At 50.9% G+C, this 25838-nt stretch overlaps 9 protein-coding genes across 9 annotated transcripts; 3 read left to right on the top strand and 6 right to left on the bottom strand.

The window, feature by feature from the left end:
* Nucleotides 1-1075: 1075 nt before the first annotated feature.
* Nucleotides 1076-2152, top strand: GCG54_00006980 (uncharacterized protein; the record flags this gene model as incomplete). Its single annotated transcript, XM_045406970.1, has 2 exons — nt 1076-1211; nt 1269-2152. The coding sequence occupies 2 exons, from the start codon at nt 1076-1078 to the stop codon at nt 2150-2152; spliced, it is 1020 nt and encodes a 339-aa protein (XP_045259880.1).
* Nucleotides 2153-3264: 1112 nt separating this feature from the next.
* On the bottom strand, nt 3265-4569 carry GCG54_00006979 (uncharacterized protein; the record flags this gene model as incomplete). Its single annotated transcript, XM_045406969.1, has 1 exon — nt 3265-4569. The coding sequence occupies one exon, from the start codon at nt 4567-4569 to the stop codon at nt 3265-3267; it is 1305 nt and encodes a 434-aa protein (XP_045259879.1).
* A 634-nt stretch (nt 4570-5203) lies between these two features.
* Nucleotides 5204-6396, top strand: GCG54_00006978 (Vegetative incompatibility protein HET-E-1; the record flags this gene model as incomplete). The annotated part of the gene is made up of 2 exons (XM_045406968.1): nt 5204-6197; nt 6254-6396. 2 exons carry the CDS (start codon nt 5204-5206, stop codon nt 6394-6396), a joined length of 1137 nt encoding a protein of 378 aa, XP_045259878.1.
* Nucleotides 6397-7004: 608 nt separating this feature from the next.
* Nucleotides 7005-8642, bottom strand: GCG54_00006977 (uncharacterized protein; the record flags this gene model as incomplete). The annotated part of the gene is made up of 3 exons (XM_045406967.1): nt 7005-7962; nt 8018-8264; nt 8318-8642. The coding sequence occupies 3 exons, from the start codon at nt 8640-8642 to the stop codon at nt 7005-7007; spliced, it is 1530 nt and encodes a 509-aa protein (XP_045259877.1).
* Nucleotides 8643-9694: 1052 nt separating this feature from the next.
* On the top strand, nt 9695-10933 carry GCG54_00006976 (uncharacterized protein; the record flags this gene model as incomplete). The annotated part of the gene is made up of 1 exon (XM_045406966.1): nt 9695-10933. One exon carries the CDS (start codon nt 9695-9697, stop codon nt 10931-10933), a length of 1239 nt encoding a protein of 412 aa, XP_045259876.1.
* Nucleotides 10934-11220: 287 nt separating this feature from the next.
* On the bottom strand, nt 11221-12171 carry GCG54_00006975 (uncharacterized protein; the record flags this gene model as incomplete). Its single annotated transcript, XM_045406965.1, has 1 exon — nt 11221-12171. One exon carries the CDS (start codon nt 12169-12171, stop codon nt 11221-11223), a length of 951 nt encoding a protein of 316 aa, XP_045259875.1.
* Nucleotides 12172-13041: 870 nt separating this feature from the next.
* Nucleotides 13042-14807, bottom strand: GCG54_00006974 (uncharacterized protein; the record flags this gene model as incomplete). The annotated part of the gene is made up of 2 exons (XM_045406964.1): nt 13042-14298; nt 14364-14807. The coding sequence occupies 2 exons, from the start codon at nt 14805-14807 to the stop codon at nt 13042-13044; spliced, it is 1701 nt and encodes a 566-aa protein (XP_045259874.1).
* A 2324-nt stretch (nt 14808-17131) lies between these two features.
* On the bottom strand, nt 17132-20899 carry GCG54_00006973 (2-oxoglutarate-Fe(II) type oxidoreductase; the record flags this gene model as incomplete). The annotated part of the gene is made up of 7 exons (XM_045406963.1): nt 17132-17591; nt 17668-17976; nt 18030-18406; nt 18462-19026; nt 19083-19304; nt 19733-19999; nt 20061-20899. 7 exons carry the CDS (start codon nt 20897-20899, stop codon nt 17132-17134), a joined length of 3039 nt encoding a protein of 1012 aa, XP_045259873.1.
* Nucleotides 20900-23913: 3014 nt separating this feature from the next.
* On the bottom strand, nt 23914-25116 carry GCG54_00006972 (Neutral protease 2-like; the record flags this gene model as incomplete). The annotated part of the gene is made up of 3 exons (XM_045406962.1): nt 23914-23933; nt 23992-24732; nt 24864-25116. The coding sequence occupies 3 exons, from the start codon at nt 25114-25116 to the stop codon at nt 23914-23916; spliced, it is 1014 nt and encodes a 337-aa protein (XP_045259872.1).
* Nucleotides 25117-25838: the final 722 nt, after the last annotated feature.

Below are 25838 nucleotides of genomic sequence, written 5' to 3'. Positions count from 1 at the left end.
CCCGCTTGACAGCCTGTTCTTACTTGCATCAACCCGTGCAGCCTCAAGTACGTCATGAGCGTGTTTTGCTTCCATTGGGTGCCTCTTGTTTCACACGTATCGGTTGGCTCTCAACAACAGGGCGGTCATCACCACGCGCCGCACTGCCTAAACGATTATCTCGATTCGGCTACTGCACCCAGAGAGGCTCGGCTTGCCTCTGGGGGCTAGACCAGTCTGCCGCGTGCCTTGGCCGCGATGTACGCAGTTACCGGTCTCCAATCGCGCCGGCGCCTTATGCGACGCATGCAGCATGCCGTGTTCTTGTCAGAAACCACAACGCGGCCTGCTGCCTGTCTCTTAAAGAAGTGGCATTGATGTGAAGCTTCAGGAAGATGCAACGGCAAGAAAGTACGCGGATCATAAGCGGCCCGGGGCCAAGAAGTTGAGGCTTAAACATTCAAGATCATCAGCAGCAAGGAGTGCCATTGTGGCTAGTGAATACGAATCCCAAAATAAACCAGCCGTCAGTGGCGTCAATCCTCCAATCTCGCCCCAAAGTGCCCAGGTTGTTGTTTCTCACTCAGATTTGCGTGCGAGAATCCACTTGGTGGCTCGTCCTCCTGGAAACCCCCCTGTTCGTTTCCCAGATCGGTTAGCATAAACACTGCCCCTATTCCTTTTTCTGTGGGACTGTCGAAGATTCATTTGCTCATTTGCGGCTGATGTTTGCCCAGCGCCTGGGCCTCCAGTTTGTTGGAACTTGGCCCTGGGCCAAGTGTTTCCCAGCGGTGGCCCCAGGGACCAGGTTCGTAGCTAGGCGGCAGCGTAACAGCCAGCAGCGGGCGGCAGTCGTGTGTTGTGGTGTTTTTCGATGTTTTCTCATTTCATTTCCCGGGTCTGGTTTTTCACTTTCCGTGTTCTGCACATCCACGCTCACTCACTGAACCTTCGTGGCACACTCCCGTCGCTGTTGGTCGGGGTATCGATGCTTGCCTGGGTCTGTTCTATAATTTCTTAATGATTTTCTGAATTCGTCATTCGTTACTTTGTGCTCTAGACGCCGCCGCCGCGTTCACTCGTTACACGCGCGACAATGGCGTTCGCATTGCCGCATCTTCTCTTCGCCATTTTGGCCGTTTTTCATTTTGGACCGGTGGCTGCAGCTGAAGGCGACATCAACCTTTGCGGACAGTCTGACCACTGGAACTCGACTGAGGTCCCATACTCTTGTAGGTTAACACTCTTATATACCATCGTGAGTGAGGCTTGTTGACATGGGCTTCTAGTCAACAACAATGCTTGGGGCAACGATAGCTCCGGCTACCAGTGCATGGCCGTGCATGATGGCGGTCGCAGCTTCGATGTCACCTACAAGTGGACAGGCGACGCTTCTCTTGTGAAAGGATTCCCCTACATGAAGGCGCATCCGTCGAGACTACCTGTGCAGCTGTGGAATGTCTCGCGACTTCAGTTCACCGCGGAATGGCAGACGTATGTGAAGGGCAAGGAGAGCGCCAGCGCCGACGAGCAGGCCAAGGCATTCGACGACATCAGCCTCTACGCCAACGTTGCCGTAGACATGTTCCTGTCCGACAACATCACCAACTCCACCGGCCTCAACGCGCCCTTTGAGATTATGATTTGGCCGTGGTGGGTGCCGACCGTCAAGCCTCTGGGCTGGGCCGAGTCCACGCCCGACACGGATACCGTCACCATCGACGGCACCAAGTTCTCTCTGTACCACGGCTGGAACGACGGCGGACAGCATGTCTTCTCTTGGCTGTCGCGCACCAACCTGACGAAGACGGACGCCGACTTCAGCCCGCTGTTGAAGTACATCTGGAAGAAGGGTCTGCTTTCCGGAGCTCTCTACCTGGGCCAGCTGGAGTTCGGGTCAGAAATCAAGCATGCCGGAGAGGAGGTTCACTTTGAGGCCAAGAACTACAACCTGAGCATCGTCAGACAGGGCGACCCGGAAGATATCACGACCTCGACTTCGACGACCTCATCGGCCAAGACATCAAAGACGCCTACACCGACGACGACCATTCCTTCCGAGATGTTGGTCTCCGCCACCTCAAGCATTCCGACCAGCACCAATGCGGCTGCTCCGACGGGGGTCATGAACATCATGCCCTGGTCGCTGGCACTTGCTGCTTACTTGTTATAACAACTAGATGTAATGTAGATGGTTCAATGTAGACACGGGATATCTGGCGTTCGTGATTGTAATGTTTGATTTTTCAATTGATGCAGTTGATGAGTCTTGCTATCAGGGCAAACACGTTCAGCTTAAAACTGCCTATACGTATATTAGATACAACTTATCTCTATTCTTTCTAAAGGAAAAGCAGGGGACTACATACTCTTCTCGTCTCCATTATCGCTACTGTCGCGTTGCTAATAGCGTCGTTGCTACTGTTGTGAACTGCATCTGCTGTAGTCGTACTTACCTCGATGGTTGGCATTGTTATGCATCATCACTATCCGTCCGGATTGCGAGAAACATCTGTCCGAATAGCAAAACCCTCATTGATCGTAGCCTGTGAACAGTTACTCACTGTTGACAGATCGGTGCTCACAAGTCACTGTTTCGATTCCATTGCTCAGAGCTCCTAATCACAGACTTAGTCGCATAGTGAAGAGTCGAGAATCTAACTCAAGATTCGTGCTTAAAAATGCTCCATGTCCCGAAGCTTTTGCTACCTGTTTAATACCTGTATTTTCCAGCAAACAACCTGACCATTGTAAGCATTCAAACACACGGACAAAATTCGACTAAGGTCTACGTCTCAATATCTAGCAATGGTGCAACCCAAAAAGACCAAGCCCAGCCCCTCGCGCAGCCACGGCGCCTACAAGTGCATATGTCACATATGCACTAATTGCACCTCTCTTGTTCCCGTTTACGGCAATTATTGCGCTGACTGCATAGTTGCTGGTCATTCTAGTCTTGCAGCAGTTTGAGTGCAGTTGCGATAGCAGTGGAAATGAGTCGCAAACGCGCGGTGGCGCTTCATGATCATGGAGGTATAGCGCTAGCGAAGAAGCATTCAAGTGCGGCGCTGCTGAATTCAACCTTAGTAGTCTTGCCTCATCTTATACAAGTTCTCTTTTCATGAGTGTCATATCTATCGTCTAAGGAAATCTAAAGAGAGCGACGCGCAATTCTATGAGTCTACGACTCTATGTCTTCCTCCTACTCTCTACTTCCCGCAGCTGTTGCTCTTCTCCTCTATCATGCTCTACGCTCATGTCCATTCTCATCCCAGTGTTCTGGTTCTAGTCGTCTTCGTCTATATCAAAAGCACCGATTATATCCAACTTCACGCCTCCGGTTTTGCATGCGGCAACAATTTCCTTCGGCACACTGCCATTATCACCCTGAACAGCCACGACAGTCTTGAGCATGCTGTGAGTGACACTCGCCACCTGCAACGTGTATTCGAGCAACTCGGTGACTTCCTCATCCGTCCCAAGCTCGTTGAAAAATTCCAAGACTTCCAGGTTTGGTGGGAGACCAACAGAGTGCATGCGTGGCTTCTTTGATGACTTGCCAAAAAGCTGGTAGTCCCAGTTCAACCTCAACGACTTGACCTTCTCAAAATCTCTCATCCTGACGGGTTTCCTGCCACCAAGCGTTGGGTGGTCGATGGTGATTGCCTCGAGTGAGTGACCCTGGGAGTTGAGTGCTAGGATGTAGTCGCTAAAATTGTCTGAACTCTCTTCCAATTCCGGGCTTGGCTGCTCCAACTGCGTCATAACGAACTCCTTCAAACCCTCGGGAAATTCGAGAATATCCGACAGCGCATCATCATTGATGTCGCACTCGATGAGATGCAGCTTGTGCAGCGCTGTTTCGTGGGGTCGCTCAATGAGGTCGAAGCCGCGGTAATCCAGCTTCGCTCGCCTGATGACTAGCGTCTCCAGTGTCGGGTGCGCAAAGATGTGGACATTCTCGCGGAGATCCCAGTACGCATCGTCGGGACACTGGTAAAATAGCGTGCAGTGCTTCAAGCAAGCCAAGTCGAAGGGGCCATTGAAGAGAGCGCCGATTCCGTGAAGCAGAGTGACGGGGACGGACACCTCGAGGGTCGCGAGGTTGCTCATGGTGCTGATGGTTCGACTGAGGGCCTCAAAGCGGGTCGGCGGGTGGTGTGAGCCATGAATCGGCCCATCGAGTCTCAGGTGCGAGAGTTCGTGGGCGGGATACTCGAGGCTGACGTCCTGGATGGCAGAACCGCGACGCATGCGACGGCTGAGGGATTCTGAGAAGACGAGGTGCTGCTCTGGGTCGTCGAAGCGCACCTGGCGATAGAGGATGGCGTCGGCGAGCTCATGCCAGGCCCTATTGACACGACTCACGGCGCAAAGGTCGCTGCGCGAGGTGCGGCCGACGGCCTCGAAGATGTGCAGGAGCAACTCATCGGGGAGCAGGGCAAGCTGCCTGGGGACGGAAGTCGTGACGGACAGGATGCGGGATTGCGCTCGTGAATGCGACGACTGCGCTTGTTGAGCTTGCTGAGCTTGAGCTTGCGATCCGGCCTGCGGGTCGGCATTTGCGCCCGTCGTGGAATCGCGCGACATCCTGGTCCCACGATGAGTTGAAGAGTGGGAGAAGTGGATCCAAAAGATGAGGTTCGCAGTCTGATAACGGGATGTTGCTGATAAAGTCTTGGACAGATGGCTGATAACGGCATTATGTCAGCATCCTCTCGGTATCGCCGCAAGCGGTGAGCCAGTCATCGTGTCTGAGAACGGTCTGATTGGCTGCACATTCTGCCGCTCCCAGCTTATCGATAAGCGTCTCAGTGTCGATAAGAACGCGACCGTCTCTCACGGTGAAGCCGCCCCTGAAACTGTTGCACTCCTGAGAGCGTCGGAGGCCTTGCCTGCCAAGCAACCAGCCATCTCAATCAAATCATACACGCAGCAAGTACATTACTGTTTCTGTGAGTACAAATGAAATGCGTCTCAAAAGAAGGGTCTTTGGCGATACTTTGCACGAGATTTCGACCGGTCGACAGGTGCTGATGCCCTGCGAGCTAAGTGTGCATGCAGCTCATGATAAAGCGATCCAATCACGAGTTGCGTGACACTGAATAAAATGGCAGTCATCTGACCCAATGCCGGGTCGCACACCCGCATGCCAGCCCAAAGTGCAAATCTCTCAAAACACCCTCTCGGAACCATGTGAACACAGCGCCCAGCAGTCGCCATCATGTGGCTCATTGACGTCGAGACGCTGCAGACTGAAGAGTTCTTTGGCAAAATCCCTGAGTACGCTATACTCTCTCATACATGGCACGGCACGGATGAGGTCACTTTCAGGGAGTGGGAACAGCGGGACTCAGCTGCGATCCAGTCAAAGTCGGGTTACACCAAAATCCTCAACGCCTGCCATCAGACACAGAAAGAGGGTCTGAGGTACCTGTGGGTTGACACAAATTGCATCAACAAGGAGAGTTCGGCAGAGCTTTCTGAGGCAATCAACTCCATGTTCGCCTGGTATCGAGACGCCCAAGTTTGCTTTGCGTTTCTAGACGATGTTCAATTCGGCCCACCATTTTACTACACCTCCTCTGACCTATCAGATGAGAGAACGGGATTGGAGATTGATGACGAAACGGGTTTCATTTACAGTCGCTGGTTCACCCGTGGTTGGACTCTCCAAGAGCTCCTAGGCCCGACGCGGCTCATATTCTTCGACTGCAACTGGAAGTCACTAGGCACCCGCAGTTGGTTGTCTCGACGTATCTCAACTGCCACAAACATAGACGAATTTTATCTTGCAGACGCCTTTGTCGGAGATCCTTCCTCTAGATCGGTGGTGATAGAAAAGCCCAGTATATCGGAAAAGATGTCATGGCTATCCACAAGAAAAACAACGAGAGTCGAGGACTTGGCCTACTGTATGTTGGGTATCTTCGACTTGAACATGCCTCTTCTATACGGCGAGGGTATGAAAGCTTTTGCTCGGTTACAAGAAGAGATCATCAAAGGTTCCAATGACCAGACAATATTTTGTTGGCCTTGGGATAAAAATATTGTTCCGTTGAACTGGGGCAGCTTGCTTGCGCCTGAGCCATCACTATTCAAGGACGGGCGTCTTTATGGATCAACATCGACCGTTCATTGGTCGCCATGGTCAAAGACAACATCGTACGTCATGACGAACGCCGGTTTACGCATCAGATTTCCTACGCTGAGACTGGGTGGCGGAATAGAGCTGGCCATTCTCACTGCTCACCACAACAAACACTTCCTACAGAGTCGAGTTTGTATCACTTTGAAGACAATCCTTCCGCTTGGAGAGGCAACCAAAAGCGTCGTGGACGATTCCGCCACAATAGCGCAGAGATTCCCGATCCCACCGGACCTAGTCGTCCTCAACGAGCTAGACGCATTGTCTAATTCGGCCTCCGCGCTCAAGGAAGTTTGCATTCGCCCGTTACCCAATCTCAATGTAGACTTAGACGCGGCTCTGCGAGGCTGGGAGCTGGGGATATCTCGGTCGAGGGTGAGCGCGTCGGCAATTTTACTTATCTTTGATGATGCTGTTGGCTGTGACTTGTTTGGAGCTTTCCCGATTGGGGGCACATCGCAGCTACGGCTCGAGCCACTCTCCAGGAACTTGTTTCCGGTGGCACCCTCTGATACATCGTCTACCAGTGCTACAGAGTTTTACTTCGTCCAAGCTAGCGGAGCACATCTAGCCAGCCTGGTTGTAGGAATTCACAGACGAAGCGAAAATACATATTTCCCTGGCATTTTGGACGTGCCTGACTGGTTTTGTTATTTCAAGGAGCATGAGAGACATTTTCCCTCAATCTATGACCGATCCACATCAGCCGTGACCCCTGACGGGCGTATATCGGTGCGACTGGATTGGAGCGTGTTCAAAACCGACGGCTTTGTAATTAAACCGGTCTATATCTTGCCAGGAAAGATGCCTTTCAGATATTGAGATATAGAACAAGAGTGTCGAGGAGTTTAGTAACCAGTGAATAGATGGGAGTTCTCTACCATGTTCGTATGTTTGCTAGTACAAAGATAGCAGCCAAGTAACAACTCGCGGATACCAAATAGGGCATGCCCAATGCCGCACCACCCAAAGCGATCGCCTTCACCCAAAGAACCATCATAAGCGGCGCCCCAAGCAATGATCCAGATGTCTTAACCATCATTACGATGGAAAAGATGTGAGAGTCCGGGTCTGCAGTGTCCAGCTGCTGATCATTCCGTTTGGGGGCAATGAACGGCGACTTCAACAATGATAGAGTGAAGACCGGCAATGCGGAGCCCAGTGCATACAGGAAAAGGGACGGAACAAGCATCCAAGTACTTGTAGCCACAGAAATTGCCAAAGCGCCGAGAACAGACACGATGAGGCAGACGTTGGCATAGTACATGTTCATCCGGTGACTCGAGAGCTCAGGCGATAGGTGCCGGGAGGCGTTCCGACGCGAGCGAAGCAGTGCTGGAATGATGACGGTCAGAAGGGTGAAGTTTACTACGGCCTTTGCCGAAAGCAGATAGCCAGTGGAGGCGAATGTCCAGTGGTACCGCTTTGAAATGTACTGAACCAGGAGCTTCGTATCTGAGCTTGCGAGAGAGGTCAAGACGTAACTGATGAGCAGAAGCGTCATATTTCGCGGATGGCTCGCAATGATGGAGCGCAAGACGCCAAATCGTTGGATGACAGATCTCACTAGTGAGGGATTGGCGTTCTGGGCTTTCAAGACTGGGGAAGAGAGAAGTGGACGCGACTGCTCATCTCCATGGCGTGCCCTGGATGAAAGTGAATGGGCAGAGGACGAGTCTTCGACAAGAGAGATGGCCGGAATCGCCAGGAGGAGGAGGCATATCCCAATCCAGAAGGGAAGCCATAGTAGCAGGCTCATGGTGGCCGATGCAAGAGCGGGGCCAAGAAGCGCTACAACATAGGAGACGGAACTCATCCAGCCGAAATATGTGGCCCTTCGAGACCCGGTTAGCTTTACAGATACGTGGCGGGAATGGACGACATGCTTACCTCTCAACGTGATCATCGGTCATACTAGACGCGATTGCGTACGTAATCGAGTTGAACACACAGTCGCCCCCCAACACGGAGAGAAACGGAGAGGCAACGATGGCTCGAGTCGGGAGCGCCTGTTCGAAATAACCGACGAGAACGGCCCAGGCCAACATGAAGATCCGAGGTACGAGGTTAAGAGACAGGATAGTGCGCCGGCCGTATCTCTCAGCAAAGAAACCCAGCGGTATGGTCATGACAAAATCTAGAATATCGTCAACCGTGTTTCTTCCCGACATGTGGCAATCTAGTCCTTACCTCCCACGATCCACGCCGTTTCCATCGTTCCTTGAATCCATGCCAGCCGTTGCTGAACGCTGTCGATCTTGCACAAGGTTTCGTCCACACTGCCATCCCGATCGATCACCGAGGGATCCGCAGCCAGGTAGTGCTCGCTACAGAGTCGACGCTCGACGACTCTGTTCAGGGGCAGTTGATAGAGACTCGCGGCCAGATTCACCAGCAGCACCAAGGCAAGGAGGGCACCGATCCCCGCTTTCCGCGACTTACGCGGGGCTTGCGGCAGCGCGTGGCCATCGGATGCAACGTGCTCGCCCTCGGCGCCGCCCACGGAAGTTGACATGATCCACAGATCGCGTGGTGAATCTGGGGTTGACGGAGTTTGGCATGCGATTAATGTTCGGCCGGAGCGCGGGGAATTTCGGGACACTGGGGTCAACTGCGTGATGACTAAGCGTCTATCCTCCCGCCAGATTTCTTTAAGCTACAAACAAACATGATGCCGATGGCCATGGGACGAACATGGCGCTAGTTGATAAAGTCAAATTCATACACTGATTTGACGGAATTCTTCAGCCATCAAAACGAACAGTTCCTGACGCGGGATGTAATTCTTTACCCCGGTGGTGGCGTTCTCAATTTGCTTAATTAGGTCGCATATCAGATCCGAAGCTTGTCAACGTCTTCCCCTCTTCGGCTCTTGACCACGGGAACCTAGTGTCAAAACACGGGTGGGATTTTTAAGAAAAAGACGAATTATTTGTCGTTTGAGCTTACCTCATGTTCAATATTCAAACCACACAGGCATAGCGGACTGCATCCGCCACCCCCGTTCGCTGATCATGAAGCTAAACCTCTATTGGAACCTGTCAATCCTGACGGCGTAGGCAGCTACGGTAGCTGTCCAGAGTGCCGGTAGACGACTTACCGTTTGGTAAGTTCGGTTTTGAATCTCAAAGTTGAAGTGACGGCGGCCATCCGTGGCTCAATCAATCAATTTGCCGGAAGCCTTGATTACTCTTTTCAGTCTACTCTACAGATAGAATCAGGCTGGCTGAAGCCCTGTCGCAACGCGCCTCAACCCTGCGCTGCCAAGCATGCATTATTAGCCAATTATCCACATCCGTTGGAAGCCGGCAACGCAATCTCCTGACATATCTCTCCACTTGTGAGCGGCCGGGTAATCCTACTTAGGCAACGACTCGCTAAGCGCACCCAACAACCTCGACGACCAACACCATGCAGGGGTTGCCCACCCTTTTAAACGATGCCCAGCCTGCTCGGCACCCCTGAATCTCAAAATCGATCTTTGGTACTTCAGTTGAATTGAAGACGCACCCCCGTTCCACGCTGAATCGTCAAACCTAACACAGCTCAATTGTATGAACCACCAAAATGACAACGTTACTCGACCTGCCCACAGAGCTGGTCTACAAGATCCTCTCCGAGCTAACGGAACCCAATCCGGGGCCATACCGGTTTCGCTTCGAAGATGCCAAGCCATCCTTCAGCACCGAGCGCGTCAATCAGAGTTTGTCGACAATGGCCAAAGTCTGTCGCACATCGCGCACACTTCGCGACCTCATTGAGCCACTGCTCTATGAGTTCGTCTACATTCCCGACGCAACCGCGAAGCCACTTCTGTCGCTTTTGAAATGCTGGAAATCTCGGCCTCACTGTGCTGGATACACAAGACGATTCACGGCAGAGACGAAGTGGGCTGCTGGAGGAACACCTCCTCAAGTCATTGACAAGGAAGATGTCGCATTTGTCTCTGAGATAGCGGAGCAACTCAAAGTCTACTTGCGTGGGACTTGGCACGAGTATACCTGGAATACAGACATTCTCATCGAGCTCGCAATGTTTCAGGCGCACCGCATCCAGAGTATTGAGCTGGAATTTTGCCAGCGCAGGGGAATCTACCGCCCAGCGTTCGAGAGCCTTCTTCCCGAACTTGGCAATACGACACACATTAGCTTCCCAGGCCTCGACTATCTCTACGTCTTACAGGCAGGGTTGAGAGCAGGCGAGCTCGATCATGTGCTAGAGCGGGCGCCAAATCTCACCAAACTCCGCCTCTTCATGTGCGATTTCAACTATCCGAGCCAGACTCTGCCTGCCAATCTCACAAGCCTGTGCATCTTTCAATGCGTAATCACGCCCTCTCGTCTAGAGACCATCATTTCAAGTATGGAAAAGTTGAGTCGGCTGGAGTGCACTATCTGGCGCGGCCAGCCAGAGGATTTGGCTAGGGTTATCACTTCTCTATCGAAGCACGCAAAGACGTTGAAGAGTCTCACAGTGTCTTTCAGATGGAATCGAAGGCCTGGAAGTTCGAGAGTGAAGGTGCCCTTAGAGGCGCTCACCAGCCTTGAGTCACTGACCACTGACGTTCAAAGTTTTGGTTTTGGAGGCACAGGTTTGATACAATCCCTGCCCGCATCTATACAGAAGCTGCGCATCATCAGATCACTGGAAACAACGAAAGATGAGCTGGCTTGTTTCTACACCGAGCTTTGCGCGGCACGGACGCGCGGGATGGAAAACCTAAGAGTTCTATTGTCGGGGCCTGAATATTGGGAAGAGCTAGACAGCGATCACGACACTGTCTTTGACGGTTCGATGCTTTTCTGAGCTCGTCAAGTCATTTTTCAGATGCATGCAGTGGTACCACTCAAACTTGTCAGCCGATGGAATTGAAACAAAGCCAAAATAATATTACCACAAACACCTAAGATGTCTATAAAAATGGCCAAACTACTCGCCTTATCTAATATGCTTTCCCCATTCCCCTTTCTACTTATTTTCTCTTCGTTCTTTTCCTCAATGTACCTTTCATGACTGTTGTTGACTTGCGTCATGTGCGCTGATGATCGAAATTCTGGCCCTGGACACAGAATCAGTAAGAGGTGACAAAGCGACTACTGTCGGGACGAATTTCCAGTGCTGTTCGAAGAGTTGTAAGAGTTATCAGCAGAACTATCCGGGTGTGGAAACGCATCACCAATAGCACCGTACGGGTTTCGGCCACCATTGGTAGCCGGGGAGCTACCAGGAAGAAGACGGCCATCACCAATGGCACCGAAACTCGTTGAATCATGGACGAAGTCTCGACGCCGACCCCGGTTGGCTCGGGCATTGGGCGGCGGGAATGGGTGTTGGTTAATGGACCCGTGCGAGTCCGGAATCTCGTAGATCACTGGGTCGATGTCCATGTCTTCGCACAGCGCCATCGGAAGTGTATGGTAGAACTCGGTCTTCTCATCTTCATAAGACTGTCCACTTCCAAGTCGAGGAGCTGAAAAGTCAAAAATGGAGAGACCGGCCCACTCCTTCTGGGGTTGAATAGAGAAAAGAGAAGGAGCTCCGAAAGTACGTAGAGGGTATTTTCTTCTGATTTGCCGATCATAACTTTCTGGCTGAGGGAACCGTTGAGGGGCAGCATCGGGAAGGTTGACAGGTACTTGAGGCTCAGGCTGGCGGTATCCAGGCTGTGGTCTCCTGTCAGCTGGATACAGTGCATATGGAATTGCAACTCGAGGGTCATCGTAACGAGCATGTCCACATTGAACTTGCTGTTCTTGTTGGCACTGGTGGCACATGTATCCCATGCGCTTGACCTGGGTTTCTTCAAAGTCAGGGCAGCGACCTTCGGGGGATACTCTTGGGTTAGTGGAAATCTCGGCTGGTTGCTCCAGCCACCATCTTCCGCAACGTTCTATGTCTTCCCATTGCGCCTGAGACTTCACGTCAGTGACGTGACCTATTTCATCGGATCGGAGAACATCGTTGCTGAGTTCGCAACCCTGACGCTGCGGACACTCCCGGTTAATACAGGGGCAGATGGTGTATTTGTTGGTGCCGTGACACATGTTGATTGATTGGAAATGTAATCTGGAGGTGTGATCGGGTTGATAAAATGGCTATTCGAAATTGTTGTATTAAGTGATGATGTGTAGATAATGGATGCTGTTGTGTTTGAGTGACTGATGAGGCTAACATATTTGCTACGGGTTGGCTCTTCGTTATATAATACGAAGAGGGGCAAATGGCACGGAACTAACAATAGCATTGTTCTTGAAATAATTCAGCTTTTCACAAAGAGGAATGACAAGAAGATCAAAGGGATCAGAGGTCTCATATCATGAACAAACAAGACGAGTCCAAGGCCTCGAGACAATGCGGTTGCACCTGCGATCAAATTGTTCTGTTACTTGTTCTTTATTTAACCAATTGAAGATCCAAAGCGAGGGCATCTGCGGTGAAAGAGATTGTGGTGCAGTTGCAAGGTATGAGAGCGACGCGTTGTCCGCCATTGATTTATCACAGCGGCTACTCTCACAATGGGACTGCTTCTTAGACATTAGAAACGACAACGGGGATTGTAGTTGAGCCCTTACACATCAGAGAGCTCACCTTGCCCTGTGAAATACTCCAGGTGTTTGGTTTGCGGTGCCAACCAGACGCTTATTGCTCGTCACGATACACGACCGAGGTATCTGGGTGGTCCATGGTGATGAAGAACCCGCGGGCCTAGATAAGGCGGAGGAAGGTTTGGCTTTCAATGTCAGAACAAATGTTTCGAAGCTGAGATAGGGACTTCATTTTCTCATTCATACGCCATTGGGTATCTTTTCCTCTCTGTCCGCCAAACAAACTAATGCCAGTTGATTATGCAGAGTGCCCTCCCATACTTGCACACACTGTCGAGACCGGGGGACCTTTATCCAGCCTCACGTCACTCAGCATCCGACGCCATAAACCCGCTCCCGTTCGACGACGCGCTCGACCCGTTCAGGAAACGGTCGTTTTCTCTCAAAACTGCCCCTTCTCCATCTACGACGTTCGTATCTTTCACGATAACATCGGTCGTATTCATCGCGCTTGGCAATGTCCTCCAACAGGATGTCCTTCTGCTCCCTCTCGCCAGCGAGCATGGCCTGGAGTATCTCCACCTTTTTGAAGAGCTCGTCAACCCTTGCCGACCTAATGTGCTCGTCTGCGAGCTTTCTCTCAAGCTCCGCGATTGTGCGTAACAGTTTTTCGACTTCGTATCGTCGGCCTTCGTGAAGCGTGTGGTTTTCGCGCTCGATCCGGAGTTCCTCTTCGAGAATCTCAACTTTGCGCACAAGGTCCGAAATGCGACGCTCGTACCCATCCGTTGGCGGAAATCGAAGTCTTTCTTCTGCAAGGAGCTCCTCCAATTCGTCGACTCGGCGCAGCACCTCGCCCGCTTTGCGCTCCCAGTGCTCGACCCTCCTTTGCTCGCGCTCCAGGTCCAGCAGCAACCGTGCGTTTCGGTCCTCCAGATCCTTTCTCCAAATGCGGTTGTCTTCCTCCGAAATCCAAGTGCTCCGGAGAATCCGAATTTCCTCCCTGCTCTCGTTCAACCGAAGTAGACAGCTGTCGTAGTCTCTGGCAAGCTTGTCATGGCGGCATTTCAGATCATCGTAATGGTGCGACTCATAGCCCCGACCGCGCAACCTGTCTTCCAGATGCTTAATCTTCTTATGCAGCTCCGTCCGAGAATGCTCGTAGCACAACTTGTCAGATCCTGTATCGTTGAAATTGAGGCACTTGTCGATCTTGCAGCAGTGCTCTTCGCAATAGCCAAGACGAAGTCTGGCTTTATTGCCGCAGCCAGATCTTCTGCATTCGTGTTCCTCGCAAAATGTCCCCCCTCCTATACGAATTCTGTCGCATCCATCCCAATTGCAAGAGTGCTTTTCACAGTACTCGCCACTTATACAAACTTCGCGGCAGTCGGTAGTCCTGCAGGTATGTCGGCGACAATAGGTGCCAAAAGCCCCCTTTTTGACAATAATTGCGACGGCATAGCAACGGGTCACCTCGCAGCCGTGATCGCGGCAGAATAGTCTTTCGACGTCTTTCTCGTTGTCGCGAAAATTCAGACAGCCCTCAAAGGTGCATTTGTGATAGCCACAGTACCGACAGTTGGGGAGACACAATTTGTCGCAGTCTTTGTAGATGCATCGTAGCTCTCGGTAGTCTATTTTCACGTTAGCCTCTCAAGATTCCATACAAGGAAAGACAAGTGCATTACGCTTCTCGCAATGATCCCATAATCCATCCTTGTGCCGATGTCGCCATAATTTGCAGTCTTTGAAAGGGCATTTCTGGTGCTTGATGCAGCGGAAATCCAGATGGACCGTTTCGCGGCAGCCCTCTTCGCGGCAAATCCTTGCCACGTGGTCGATGCAATAATCCGCGTCCAGTATTCGTCTTTCGAAGCATTTTCCAGTCGAACAACGGTGGTCTTTGCAGTAGCCACAGTCCCCGGGCCTTTCCTTGAAGCATCCCTCGACGCGGCAGATGTCTGTTCGAGCTGCCAGTCAGCGTCATGCTCCCGGACTCTGCACCAGGCAAAACTTACGGCTCGAGCAAAACCACGGCAAAGCGACGCCGAGCGGACAATCCCCTCGACGTGTGCAGTCTTTGAATCCGCACTCCCGGTCTGCAAAAAGCAAATTGTCAGATACTTGGTCATGACGGGAGGAAAGGGGACTTACGCAGAGAGCAGAAGCGATGTCGCTTCTCTTTTGATCGCGTGCACATAGACTCGCCAAAGACGCAGAACTTGCATGTATCTAGAAAAGCTTTTCAGCCACCTGCATGGGTTGAAAGATTGAGGATATTTTGATGACTTACGCTCCACGCAAAACTCGGAGTACAACCTGATGGATCCCTCTCGACGTATGTAGGCATGCTTCCGGGAGCAACCTTTGACACCGCAAATCCTATCCCACTCAGATCTTGAAGAGCAGGTCGAAATGCAGCTTGAACAGCTGCAGCTCGAACTACAACTGGAGCTGCAAGTCGAACATGACGACGAAGATGATGAGGAGCGAGAAGGCAGAATCAGGCCCATGGTGAGTTCCGGTTTCTTGGTGACAAGAGCAGCGTGTCCAGAATCCAGAAGAGGGTTCTGTCTCGCTCAGTCGTCAACTGCGGCCGAATCTCATACAGATCGGTGAGGTGACTTGGTAGTCGGTGGAAAGTATGGGCTGTGGAGGAAAGGGTACCATCTACCAAGAGAGAAGAAGGAAAGAGGAAAGAAAATTGGCGACTGGAAGAAAATGGCGGAGGTTTCTCTGAAAGAAGGATGACCCGAGGGAGGTCAAGGTGAATGCAGGAGCACGTCCAGGTGAAGGTGTCTGACTGGGACAAGGACCCCGTGAGGTCAAGGTGACAATAGCTTCATCCCAACTTTTTGAGGTGGTGTGGCTCAGCTTTGTCCGGACCATCTCAGGCTTTGAGAAAAGCCCGACCACGCGACCAGCTGGAACACCTGTCCTACCAAGTCTTTGCTAGCTGAATGTTTCCCTATCCACCAAATTTAGTTCTAAGAAATGAGCTTTCGAGATATGAGATGTACGAAATTGAGGACATCACGTCTGCAGCATGGGCAACATCTGAAATCGTCGCATTCGCCGTTGGGCCTTCCGCAAACTTTGCGCAATCATCCTGATCATATGATTGGACTTCAGCTTGCGCAAAGACTTTTTCTAAGCCCAGTTTCGACGGAGAAAACTGCCGGGTGCATTTGCATCTTGCAGCACATTCAAGCAAATAGGAATACAAGCTGCAAGATCCAGACATGGTGTAGTTGCTTCAACATAAACTTGCACCTCACCTTGAACACATTCGTCATTCGTCAAAACCAAACGATCTTGACATGCAATATTGGGTTGCATTCTGCCGGTTCAGACCGAACATACGGCCAGCTGAAGGATCGGCCCCTCGAGAACAGACGCCCGACAAGACGCAGACGAAACGACACTAAGCTGACAGCTGTTCGGAGCGGACCAGCTATGAAGTCTAAATGACGCGCGGATACGCAACCCGACCGGAGAATCGAAATGGGGACCCGATGAAGAAAAGGAGATCGGAGGAAGAGAAGTTGGGGGCCACCAGCCAGTAAGCATGAGCCACACGTGGTCCCTTGAACCATCCGGCTGATGGTGGGTTGAAGCTCCCAAAGGGTCTCAAACCATCACATGGAGGGTCAATCGTGTGGCATGCGCCCATCGAGCTAAGACAAAACCACCAGAAGACGACCGGCCAATTACGTCACGCCACTCTCTGTGATGTCAATACAAAAAGGGGATAATTCCAGGCCTTCAGCTAACAGATGGTCGCATCATAGTCAAATTACTCTTGCAGTGAATTCGAGGATTCCAAGTAATGGGACTGCCAAATGATTTTGGCTGTGAAGGCATTCGTGGCAATGTCTCAAATAAGACCAAAGCATACTGGCAAAGCTCAGCCGAACGGAAAGCCTTCCATCATTGCGCGTCTGTTTTGCGCCAATCATGGATAAAGACGGCATGTCAATTGGCAACCAGCCGACAAAAGCCGCCTTCAGAGCCTTTACATTCTTTGCTGTTATGTCACTCAATTTACCACAAAACATTCACATTAGGAACAAACCAAATACATCTCGCAATACTGTTTGCTCTATTGAAATCCAAGACTCAACGTGGAAAGCCACGGGATTGCGAGTCGGCTGTTGATCTCTCCGATGCATTGAGTGGTGCCGCTATGTCTAAGCGTTTGGCTGCTTCTCTGGATCGTGTCGAATAATCAATCGGGTTGTGCATTCGCTTCATTCGCCTCGTCCTTAAATCCGCCATGGACCGCACCACTTAATGCACATGTTTCTCGAAATACACACGCGTTCGGTCGCCGGAACTTTCAAGGTGACCGGCAAAGCTGGAGAAGATCCTATTTGACAGACAGCTATCTCCAACGTCTGACAGACCGAGGGGTCGGACCATTTTTAGGCAAAGCGTTCCTGGACACAGACCCTGTCTACACCTCGGACCTGACGATCTGACCCATGAGTTCCTCCAGCACAGACGCCGCCTTACGCAAATCCGGAGCTTCGCCATACCAGCGCTGCAAAGCCCATGTGGCCGAGTCCACCGCATGTTTCCATCGGTCCGGCAGTCGGAACCTACCGCTCTTGACCGCCGCCAGGACCAGAAGAGCACGGGTCATCGCCGCTCTGGCCATGAACCAGGTTCCGTGATGGCGATGGTGCGGATTAGCGTCGAGTAGCAGCTCGACTGCGATCTCAAGACCCTTCTCCGCTAACGGCAAGACGCGGGGAATCCATGCGTCGTCGGGGGGCTGGTGGATTACGTAGTACACGAACGGGCGATGGATCCATTCGCGACAACTCTCCGCTCGGTTTTGGATGTAATGGACTAGCTCATTACTAGAGTGTTCGCGATTTTGCCAATTGATCTGTGACGGAATATGACAGCACCTACAAGAAGCATCAGCGGCCAAGCTTCGTAGCAGAGATTTTCGAGGATCATAGCTCAGGGCGGCCAACTACTCACCAAACATTGATCTGTTGATCAAAGTCTTCATATTTCTCAATGACTTTCGCAATATTTCGAATCCAAGCTTCTTCACCATGGTAACCCATGATCGATATCGCCCGGTTGATCATCCTTCGAGACGAGATTTCAGCGAGGTAGTAAAACCAGCTTTTCTCCTCTTCTGGCTGGATATCGTCTTCAAGAATGTCCAGCGAACTTGGCTGTGGCGCTGGCGTAGCAACCTCTGAAGGAGGCGAAGGAAACAAGTCAGGGTAGCTCAATCGAGTAATGCCGCTCGAAGGCAGGGGTATCTCGCATCTCAGCTCGCTGCAAGATCGCATTAGTCTGCATCATGTGCGTAGTAGAGGCTCAGTACTGACCACTCAGATTTCATGCACGACCAGTAAAGCCGCTGCTCAAGGCGTCGTGCTTTCTGGGACATATTTTCGGGTGCTCGTCGTTGAGTCCGCCTCCACAGGAGATTCTTGAACTGCACGCAAGCCTGGTTGAAGTACGACCAGGCAGGGAGAGGTCGTAAAGAATACATCTCAAATACTCCACAGAAGAACAGGCACTGCACTTGAAGTAGGGAGGGTTCCAGAAGACCGAGTCGTTTCTTCGCCGCAAAGAAGTAGGCCTGGGCAGTATCTGGATCGGTGGAATTTGACGCTGTCGAACGGATAGATTCAGGTGTGCTATTCAGAAAACTGTCCTGTTCGAAATGGGTGGCCAGGCAGGCCAGAGCGCAGGCTATGAGCTACGGAGGCATAAGCAAGTGAATTAGTGACGCGAAAGAGACAGCACCGACTTACTACAAGACACGATGGGCCGTCCCAACGTGGACCATTCTCAATCGCGGCCTTGACATGCGCTCTGAAGTCGGGTACATCGAGAACTGGATTCTTGACATGCACATATGCCAAGAACTTTTTCGAGAGCACAGTGAAGTCATCTTCTTGTACTCCTCGCCCAAGACTGGCTGCGTTATTCGATTTCCTTACGTCCATACAATCAGGATCGTCATCTTCAAGTTCGAGGATGAAGGAGTTGATCTCAGGAACAGTGTCCCTGAATATTGGCCATCTTAATATCGTCTCACAGTTCCAACTTGCCGCCGCAAGATCCGGAATATCAAACCGGGTCATAACATCGTCTTCTGGCAGGCCATCGTCTGTCTGGCACTGCGTCTCATCTACAACAGCGCAGGAACCCCCCTGGGGTCCATTGATCGAAGTCGGCGACAAGATCTGGTTGCCGTGTGGGATAGTTGGGATGCATGTGGGCTCAGCCGCCGGGAGCGGTGCCGGTGGGCGGCTCTCCAAAAGATTAACTACATGATTAATCCTATCCAGGATTGCCAAGCTAGCTGGATCAAATCTGCGACGGAATATTTAGAATAGGTATGCCCAGAAATAATGAGGAAATACTCTTACGTTGAGAAATCGTTCGTTGTGTCTGGATAGGTACACAGGCCGCCGTTCCGTTGGCAAAAACCACAGGCGGGCCGCACGTTGTCGCACTTCGTCTTGCGGACTCGGCATGGCCCACAGGCGGCCACGGCACGCCTTCTTTGGTACATGCCGGATGTACGGCGCCTCTTGTTCCCCGCCTCAGGGGTCTCAGAACCCGCATCAGCGCCCGACATGGTTATGATACTGCAGAACCAGGCAGTCGTGTATTGCAACCTGTGGGGATAAAGGGCGCTGGATAGGGCGTAGGATATCTGAGAAACCTTTCTACGACGTATGATAACGGGACTTGCCCGAGTGATTTGATGGAGGCGGCGTGCTGAAGAACTTGGGACAATGGGCGCGGGGAGTAGCGGAGTTATGAAGGAGTCCTGGAGCCCCTGAAAAGCGAAAACGAGGGCAGGGGTTCTCCAGTTGAATATCGTGGCCCCTCTACCCCATCTTGGTTAGCGTGCTCGCTGCTCTGAGTCGTTGCAACTGTTGGAGCCTATTGAGTGACTGAAGGTTAAAAGCTGACTGGTCTAGGTGACTAGGTCTGTATTGTTGGCAAGACGGAAGATCCCTATTGATGATTGAGATATTTTGAAATTCATGCATCGCCTTCGCCATCAGACTCTACTTGATGCATTGCCCTAGCTCTTCGCTGCACCCATGCCTCGCAACCTATTTCGTCGTACTTCGGCTTCTCCCCGTCTTTAATACAAGTATCCAAAACACCGCAACTCTCATGCAGACCAAAACCGAAGAAGAAAGGCATGCTAATCCTTTCATCTCCGCTCAGATTCTGAGCACGATGAACAGTGCTGATGTAAAGATCGTTGGTAATGCGTTGTAGATAGTCAGCGATATTGACAACAAAAGTTCCCGGAATCGGCGCTGCTCTGACGAGAGAACACAAATGAGTATCAGGCTCGCTTCTTTTTCGAAGTGGTATGGACTTACCTGATCCATTGTCCCTGGCGATTCAGAACTTGCAATCCCCCAACGGCATCTTGCCAAAGAATGGTGAAAAGCTGGAAGTCCGTGTGCGATCCGATCGATACTTGTGCATCAGCGTCGGCTTGAGCACCGTGCAAAGCCTTCGTTAGCGGCGGGTAGTAATTGAGAGCCAGCGCAGCATCCGGATACGCAAACTTGGCGTCGAAGTGATCTTCCGGCAGGTCCAGAGACAATGCAAAAGCTCGCACTAGCACACGAGCAAGTTTCAGGCATGACTGCCAGTAACGGATGATGGAGCTTTTGAACTGCGGCTTATTTGAAGTACCTTCCCAATGGAAATCTTCTACCCGGAGGAAACGCTTCGCATCGTCTGGGATGGACTCAACGTCGTTGATATCAGGATCATGACGAGGATCGTAGGTCCAGCTAAACGTCTCGCGAACATCAACACTCTCTGACTTGTTGATACGCTGGGATCCAGGAGGTTTGTAGCCGTTGAAATAGCGACTCTTGCCAACCCATGAACGCATCTTCGCCTCTTCTTCCTGGCGAAAGTACTCGAGACAGGCTTCGTGGGCGGCGTCAGTGACGGACGAGTCGATGCCATGGTTGGTAATGTAAAAGAAGCCTGAAGAAGTTGCAGCTTGGCGGATCTGTTGAGCTACTAGTTTTCGGCTTGCAATATCCCTGCTGAAAGACGGCGATATGTCAACGAGTGGAATCTCTGTAGAAAGAGCATCACGAAGTGGTGTGCGGAGAATCCGTCGCGTGACCGGGCCATTCCCGGAAGCGAAACGAAGAAGTGTTGTCTCCGGCTCGGACACGATGGTTGTCTCGCTCATGATGCCTCCAGTTGTGCTTCTGTTGTCTAGAAATCTGAGCGCCCTGGACGGAAGCAACCGGGCTCTTCGTAACTCTTGTAAGAGACGACAATTTTGTTTACAGACACTCTGGAAATGCGGGGTGATACGGGGCGATAAGACTGAACCTCCGTTTTGCAGGCGGGGACGAGACACTTCATTGGCTTCTGATAGGGCACTAGGAACTCATCTTGTCGGAGATGGCCGCCCTATCGCACAGCATTTCTAATTTTCCTAGCTATGCGTAATTCGATACACGACCACACGCGCAAATCATACTGAGTGAGACCCAGCTGATGGAATTACACCTTAGAGGCATCAAATCTTCTCTTCATAATGGCAGATGCATGGTTCGAAACACTGTCTTTTATATTTGATAGATTTCAACCTCACTCTTTCGGCCCCAGAAGATTTGTGACTTCGATTGGCCTTCTCGGACGAGGGACTTGATCCTTCACGCTACCTTTGCCTGACCCCGCACATAGTCACTGGTTCCCGACCCGACCTCACTAGACAGCTCTTTCAACTAACATACTCTAATATCTATTCCATTGTTTTCGTTGTAAAACTTGATGCGTTCTTCGTTATGTACTTCTCTCAATGACGATGGGTCTGAATTTTGACCCAGAAAACCATGCCTCACCGCAACCATCCATACCACAGGCGCAACGTTGTTCGGAATGCCTCAATATCCCTAACTCAATCCGTAATCATGGATACCGCTCGAGTGACTTCCTGGGTACCGAGACTTTAGAGGCGTCAGGATGGCGTCACTGGTTCAAGCCATCCCTGGACGGACCAGGTGGCTGCAAACATGAAGACCGAGGCACGTTATCGCATCAATGACTCAATCAAAAATCATGGTCAAATTTTCGAAAAGAACAGCCCACCGCTATTTCTACAACTTGTGGTATGAGATCATTTAGGACTACTCCAATCGTCTCCTGACCGAGGAGTCAGACAAGCTTCCAGGCCTCGCTGGATTGGCCCACACTTTGGCAAGTATGACCAGCGATGAGTATTTCGCTGGGCTATGGAAGAAAGACATCGTCAGTGGGCTGTTGTGGAAGATCCGATGATGGAACATGGATGAAGAATGAAGAGTACAAAGGCCGCCAAATTCCAAGACGATCACTCAGGCCTGCTCCTCCCGGTTTCGCTCCTGGTGGCCCTCATGGCGCCATACAGCACACTCGACCTTCATGCTGGAGGGCTCTATCTTGGTCATGAGCGAGTCTCGAAGGGCAAGTCAGACATAGAATAGACTATCGGGGGGCTGAGCAAGATGTCGGCCGTTTCATACCAGAAAACATTGAGATAGACACGTCTTCCTCTCGCTACGCCGATGTTCGTCATTTGTCGCTTGCAGAGACCGTCGCGAATCGCCTGACACTCACAGGATACATTCAATCTTGCAAAACGAAATACTTCCTTCGAAAACTGTTCCTCGACAACTTAGACTCAGACTTAGACTTTTGGAACCAAGGTTACAAAACCCTTCACAAAATATCTGATACATCGACCCCTGATCTATCTTCAGATGAACTTGTCGAAGAGGCTGCCGTGGTTGGAAATTGGAACTACCATGAGAAAATGCACTCGGATCAGGAACAAAAAGATTGCATAGGTGTGATTCAATACGATGTCGTTGACGACATCGTCACGAATCAAACCATTTACGTCCTTGCGCTCCGCCAGCTATAGAGAGAGCCTGCATGGCAGGCGCCATATTACGTTCCTTCGGAACGGGATGAGCGAGGGCACAGGACTCAGCAATACCAAGTGTTTGGTCTTGCTCTCGTACCTACTGGAAAGGCGGATAATGAGTATAGGCGCATGAGTTTTGCGGAGTTCATCACTTCTTCTTGGTTTAAGGAGGATAGTAAAGAAACGGGCACACTCGTCTAGTGTCGTATCACTACACGCCTTCCTACAATATGCTCATATCTCGCATCTTATAGATCCAGGCTGGGTACATGAAACTCCTATGAGTCGTATGAATGTGTTGATACATAACGAGCACGACAGTTCAAAGACTATTGCATTCAGGGAAGAGAATGAGCTAGTACATTAACTCCAGTGCAGTGACACAGTGGTTGCTTCTTCTGCACATGAAATACATACACTTGTCAGCTTGAAAGTGTTCGAATGGCGGCAGGGCAGAAATAATATTGTTATTTTCGTTCTCATCCGGTGTTTGTTTTCTGGGTAACGTTACTGAGAATCACGTCGTAGAGCTCACGCTATTGATTCACTGCCCGTCTTCTTCAAACGAGCATCTAATGAGATCCAGCATTCACCAAATCGCATCCTTAGGACATGATAATATAAAACAGCTGTGCCTCCGACGCTCCCTTGGTCTTTTACTCGCACCATCAACATAGAAACAAGAAGCACATCAAACAACGCAACACTACAGAACCAAATCCCGACTCAAAGGTCTTCAACTCAGAAAGTCACTTCAACACGACCAACCACCAAATCAACACGCAATGTCTTCCTCAGTCCCTGCTAGCCAAAAGTGCTCCAAGTGTGGCGCTGAAGGAGATCACTACGTAAGTAATCGTTTGCATCAACGGAAAACAGTGGTGGATGATAGGGCTAACAAGATATGCAGTCAACCAGCTGCCCTGTGGCCAACCATCCCGACTCCGCTGTCAGACAGTAAACATTTTTCAGTACTTGAGGGTCATGGTGAAGGGCAATTTTTGCACGGAATGAAGACATACCCAGGGTATGCGCATGGAAAGCAAGAGTGGTCAGAAGTCATAAGAAGCAGTGAAATTGAAAAGTTTTAAAATCAAAACACCCCAGTGGTCTTGATAGCAATGCGACTTGTATTTGGATTCAATTCCCTAATTTCTGCTAATATCCAAACTGAGATTACGTAAATCACGGCGTCATGTGGCGAACGTCTTTTGACATTCTCCTCAGGTTTCAACGCTATTCAAAAAATGGATAGAGAAAGAAAACTAATTACGGCTGAATACACCGTCTCAACAGCTCATGTAGACAGCTAATCTGCGTCAGCTAAATTCCACGTTCAACGTGCGATTGCCACTCCAGTGACTTACCATTGGCATAGAGAGAGTAGTTGTCAGCATTTTGTAGCGCACGCTCGGAGGGCAGTGCAACACTCGCGTTGTATGCGTATGCGTAATCATTGGTGTGAGGCTCATATACGGCTTCGCAATGAGTCGTCTCGTGTATGGTAGTCGTGGCCTGGCACTGGCGATGGCAACCCTGAGGCAGCGGAGGCAAGCCGTAAAAGAGAGGGCACATGACCATGGTATTGACGTCCCATGCAGTGTACGCGTTGAGTGGGCCGTCTATTTCGCAGACGCCGTAGTAGTCGTAGCAGAAATACCGAGAGACCCCGGAGTTCGTGGTTGAACATTCTTGCGCGACATTTTTGAGTCTGGTGACGACGATGTTGCGAGTTTCTGAAGAATTGGTCCCGAAGTATTCTACGAACCTCTTTGATGAGGGATCCGCAGCATCGGCAGCGGCCGCCAGGGCTAGCACCTGGCAGTTAGCCAGGGCCTTGAGGCTGGCATCAGAAGTTGTTTCATTGCATCCCGCCTGTACGTTTGTGCGCTCTGCAAGAGCTGGGGCAACCATAAGCCTACTGGCGGCCACTGCATCAACGTCGATATCGATGGCGTTGGATTTAAAAGCAATTGCAGGCTGGTCAAAGGATGTTGACGACGCGAGTCCAACCGGTATCAAACCATCTGCGATGACAGAAAAGCGCCCGGACTTCTCAAAATAGTGCACATTGGCGACGTCGATAGCAACTGCGATAGACTCTCCAGCTGAGAGAAACTGGAAATGATTCGGTCTAAGTGCATCATACTGTATGCTTGGCTCAATACCCCTGAATGAAACGAGGCCTCCTGTTCATCCGTCAGCAACCACTCTGGTGTTTGTGAAGATGCTGCCATACCCGATTGGTCTGTAACAACTACGCGCTGGACTGGAAGCTTATCGTCCAAAATGGTTCCTACTTTGAGCAAGTTGAGATCATCAGCACCGTTATTTTTGATTGTTGCGATGACTTCAGTGGGAGTGCCAGACGTAGATGGTTCCAAGGTAACCTCTAGCCTGGAGTCGCGTTTGTTGAGCCGGATGCCATGGGTGCCTGGGTGAGCGTCGGCAATGGCCAACGCTGAAAGAACGAAAACTTTCTGCCAGAGCATGCTGAGTCCCGCAAAGTGTGTAGTGTCCTTGTAGATGTCAAATAGGCACGAGCGGTCGATCGTCAGATCCTTAAATATCGAATTTTGTCTCCCAATTGCCAGGGCACACATCCTGCCGCGGCCTTGTTTATCTTCCTTATTGAGGAAGGTGGCCGGATGTCTGGGGTTTTGCACTTTAGACGGCCCAATTATGGAAGGCCAAGCTCGTATTCAGATTGGAAATCCATGTTGGGTTGCTTGAATGCCGGCAGAGTGACATCGGCTGGAGTGGGTCTCAGGGGCGATAAGGCCTAAGCTGCGTGTGCTCTCTAGGAGCAGTTGAATACATTTGCGATCATCTTCTTTCCAAAAGGCTTTGAAGAACGGCGGGCTGGTAAAGTCATGGTAATGAATGAGATAGCTGCCGGTAGTTCAAGGTAGAGTTTTGCCCTGCGGCCAATCACCGGTGAAGACTGTTTTCGGCGAGAAACCACATAAGTTGTAGTGGCTTCTTTTTCATAGCCCAGTCACGAAATCGCGTGAATTTAACGTTGTACCACGAACTATAAATCCTGTGATACATCTCTTCATTTCTCTTCCACTACGCTTCGGCAGGGATGGGCCAATTACCTTAGTCTAAGTAGCATTAGCATCTGTGAAAGATTTCCAGAGAGAGGCAAGGTATCAGTTGCGGGTCCGAAAGAGAGTTGAGTCTACAGATGAGTATAACTCCCTGCCCACTT

Source organism: Colletotrichum gloeosporioides, assembly GCF_011800055.1.
Source record: "Colletotrichum gloeosporioides strain Lc1 chromosome Unknown consensus_73, whole genome shotgun sequence".
Classification (NCBI taxonomy): Eukaryota; Fungi; Ascomycota; class Sordariomycetes; order Glomerellales; family Glomerellaceae; genus Colletotrichum; species Colletotrichum gloeosporioides.
Note: the sequence above shows the minus strand (reverse complement) of the source record. Positions and strands in the feature narration are given on the sequence as shown.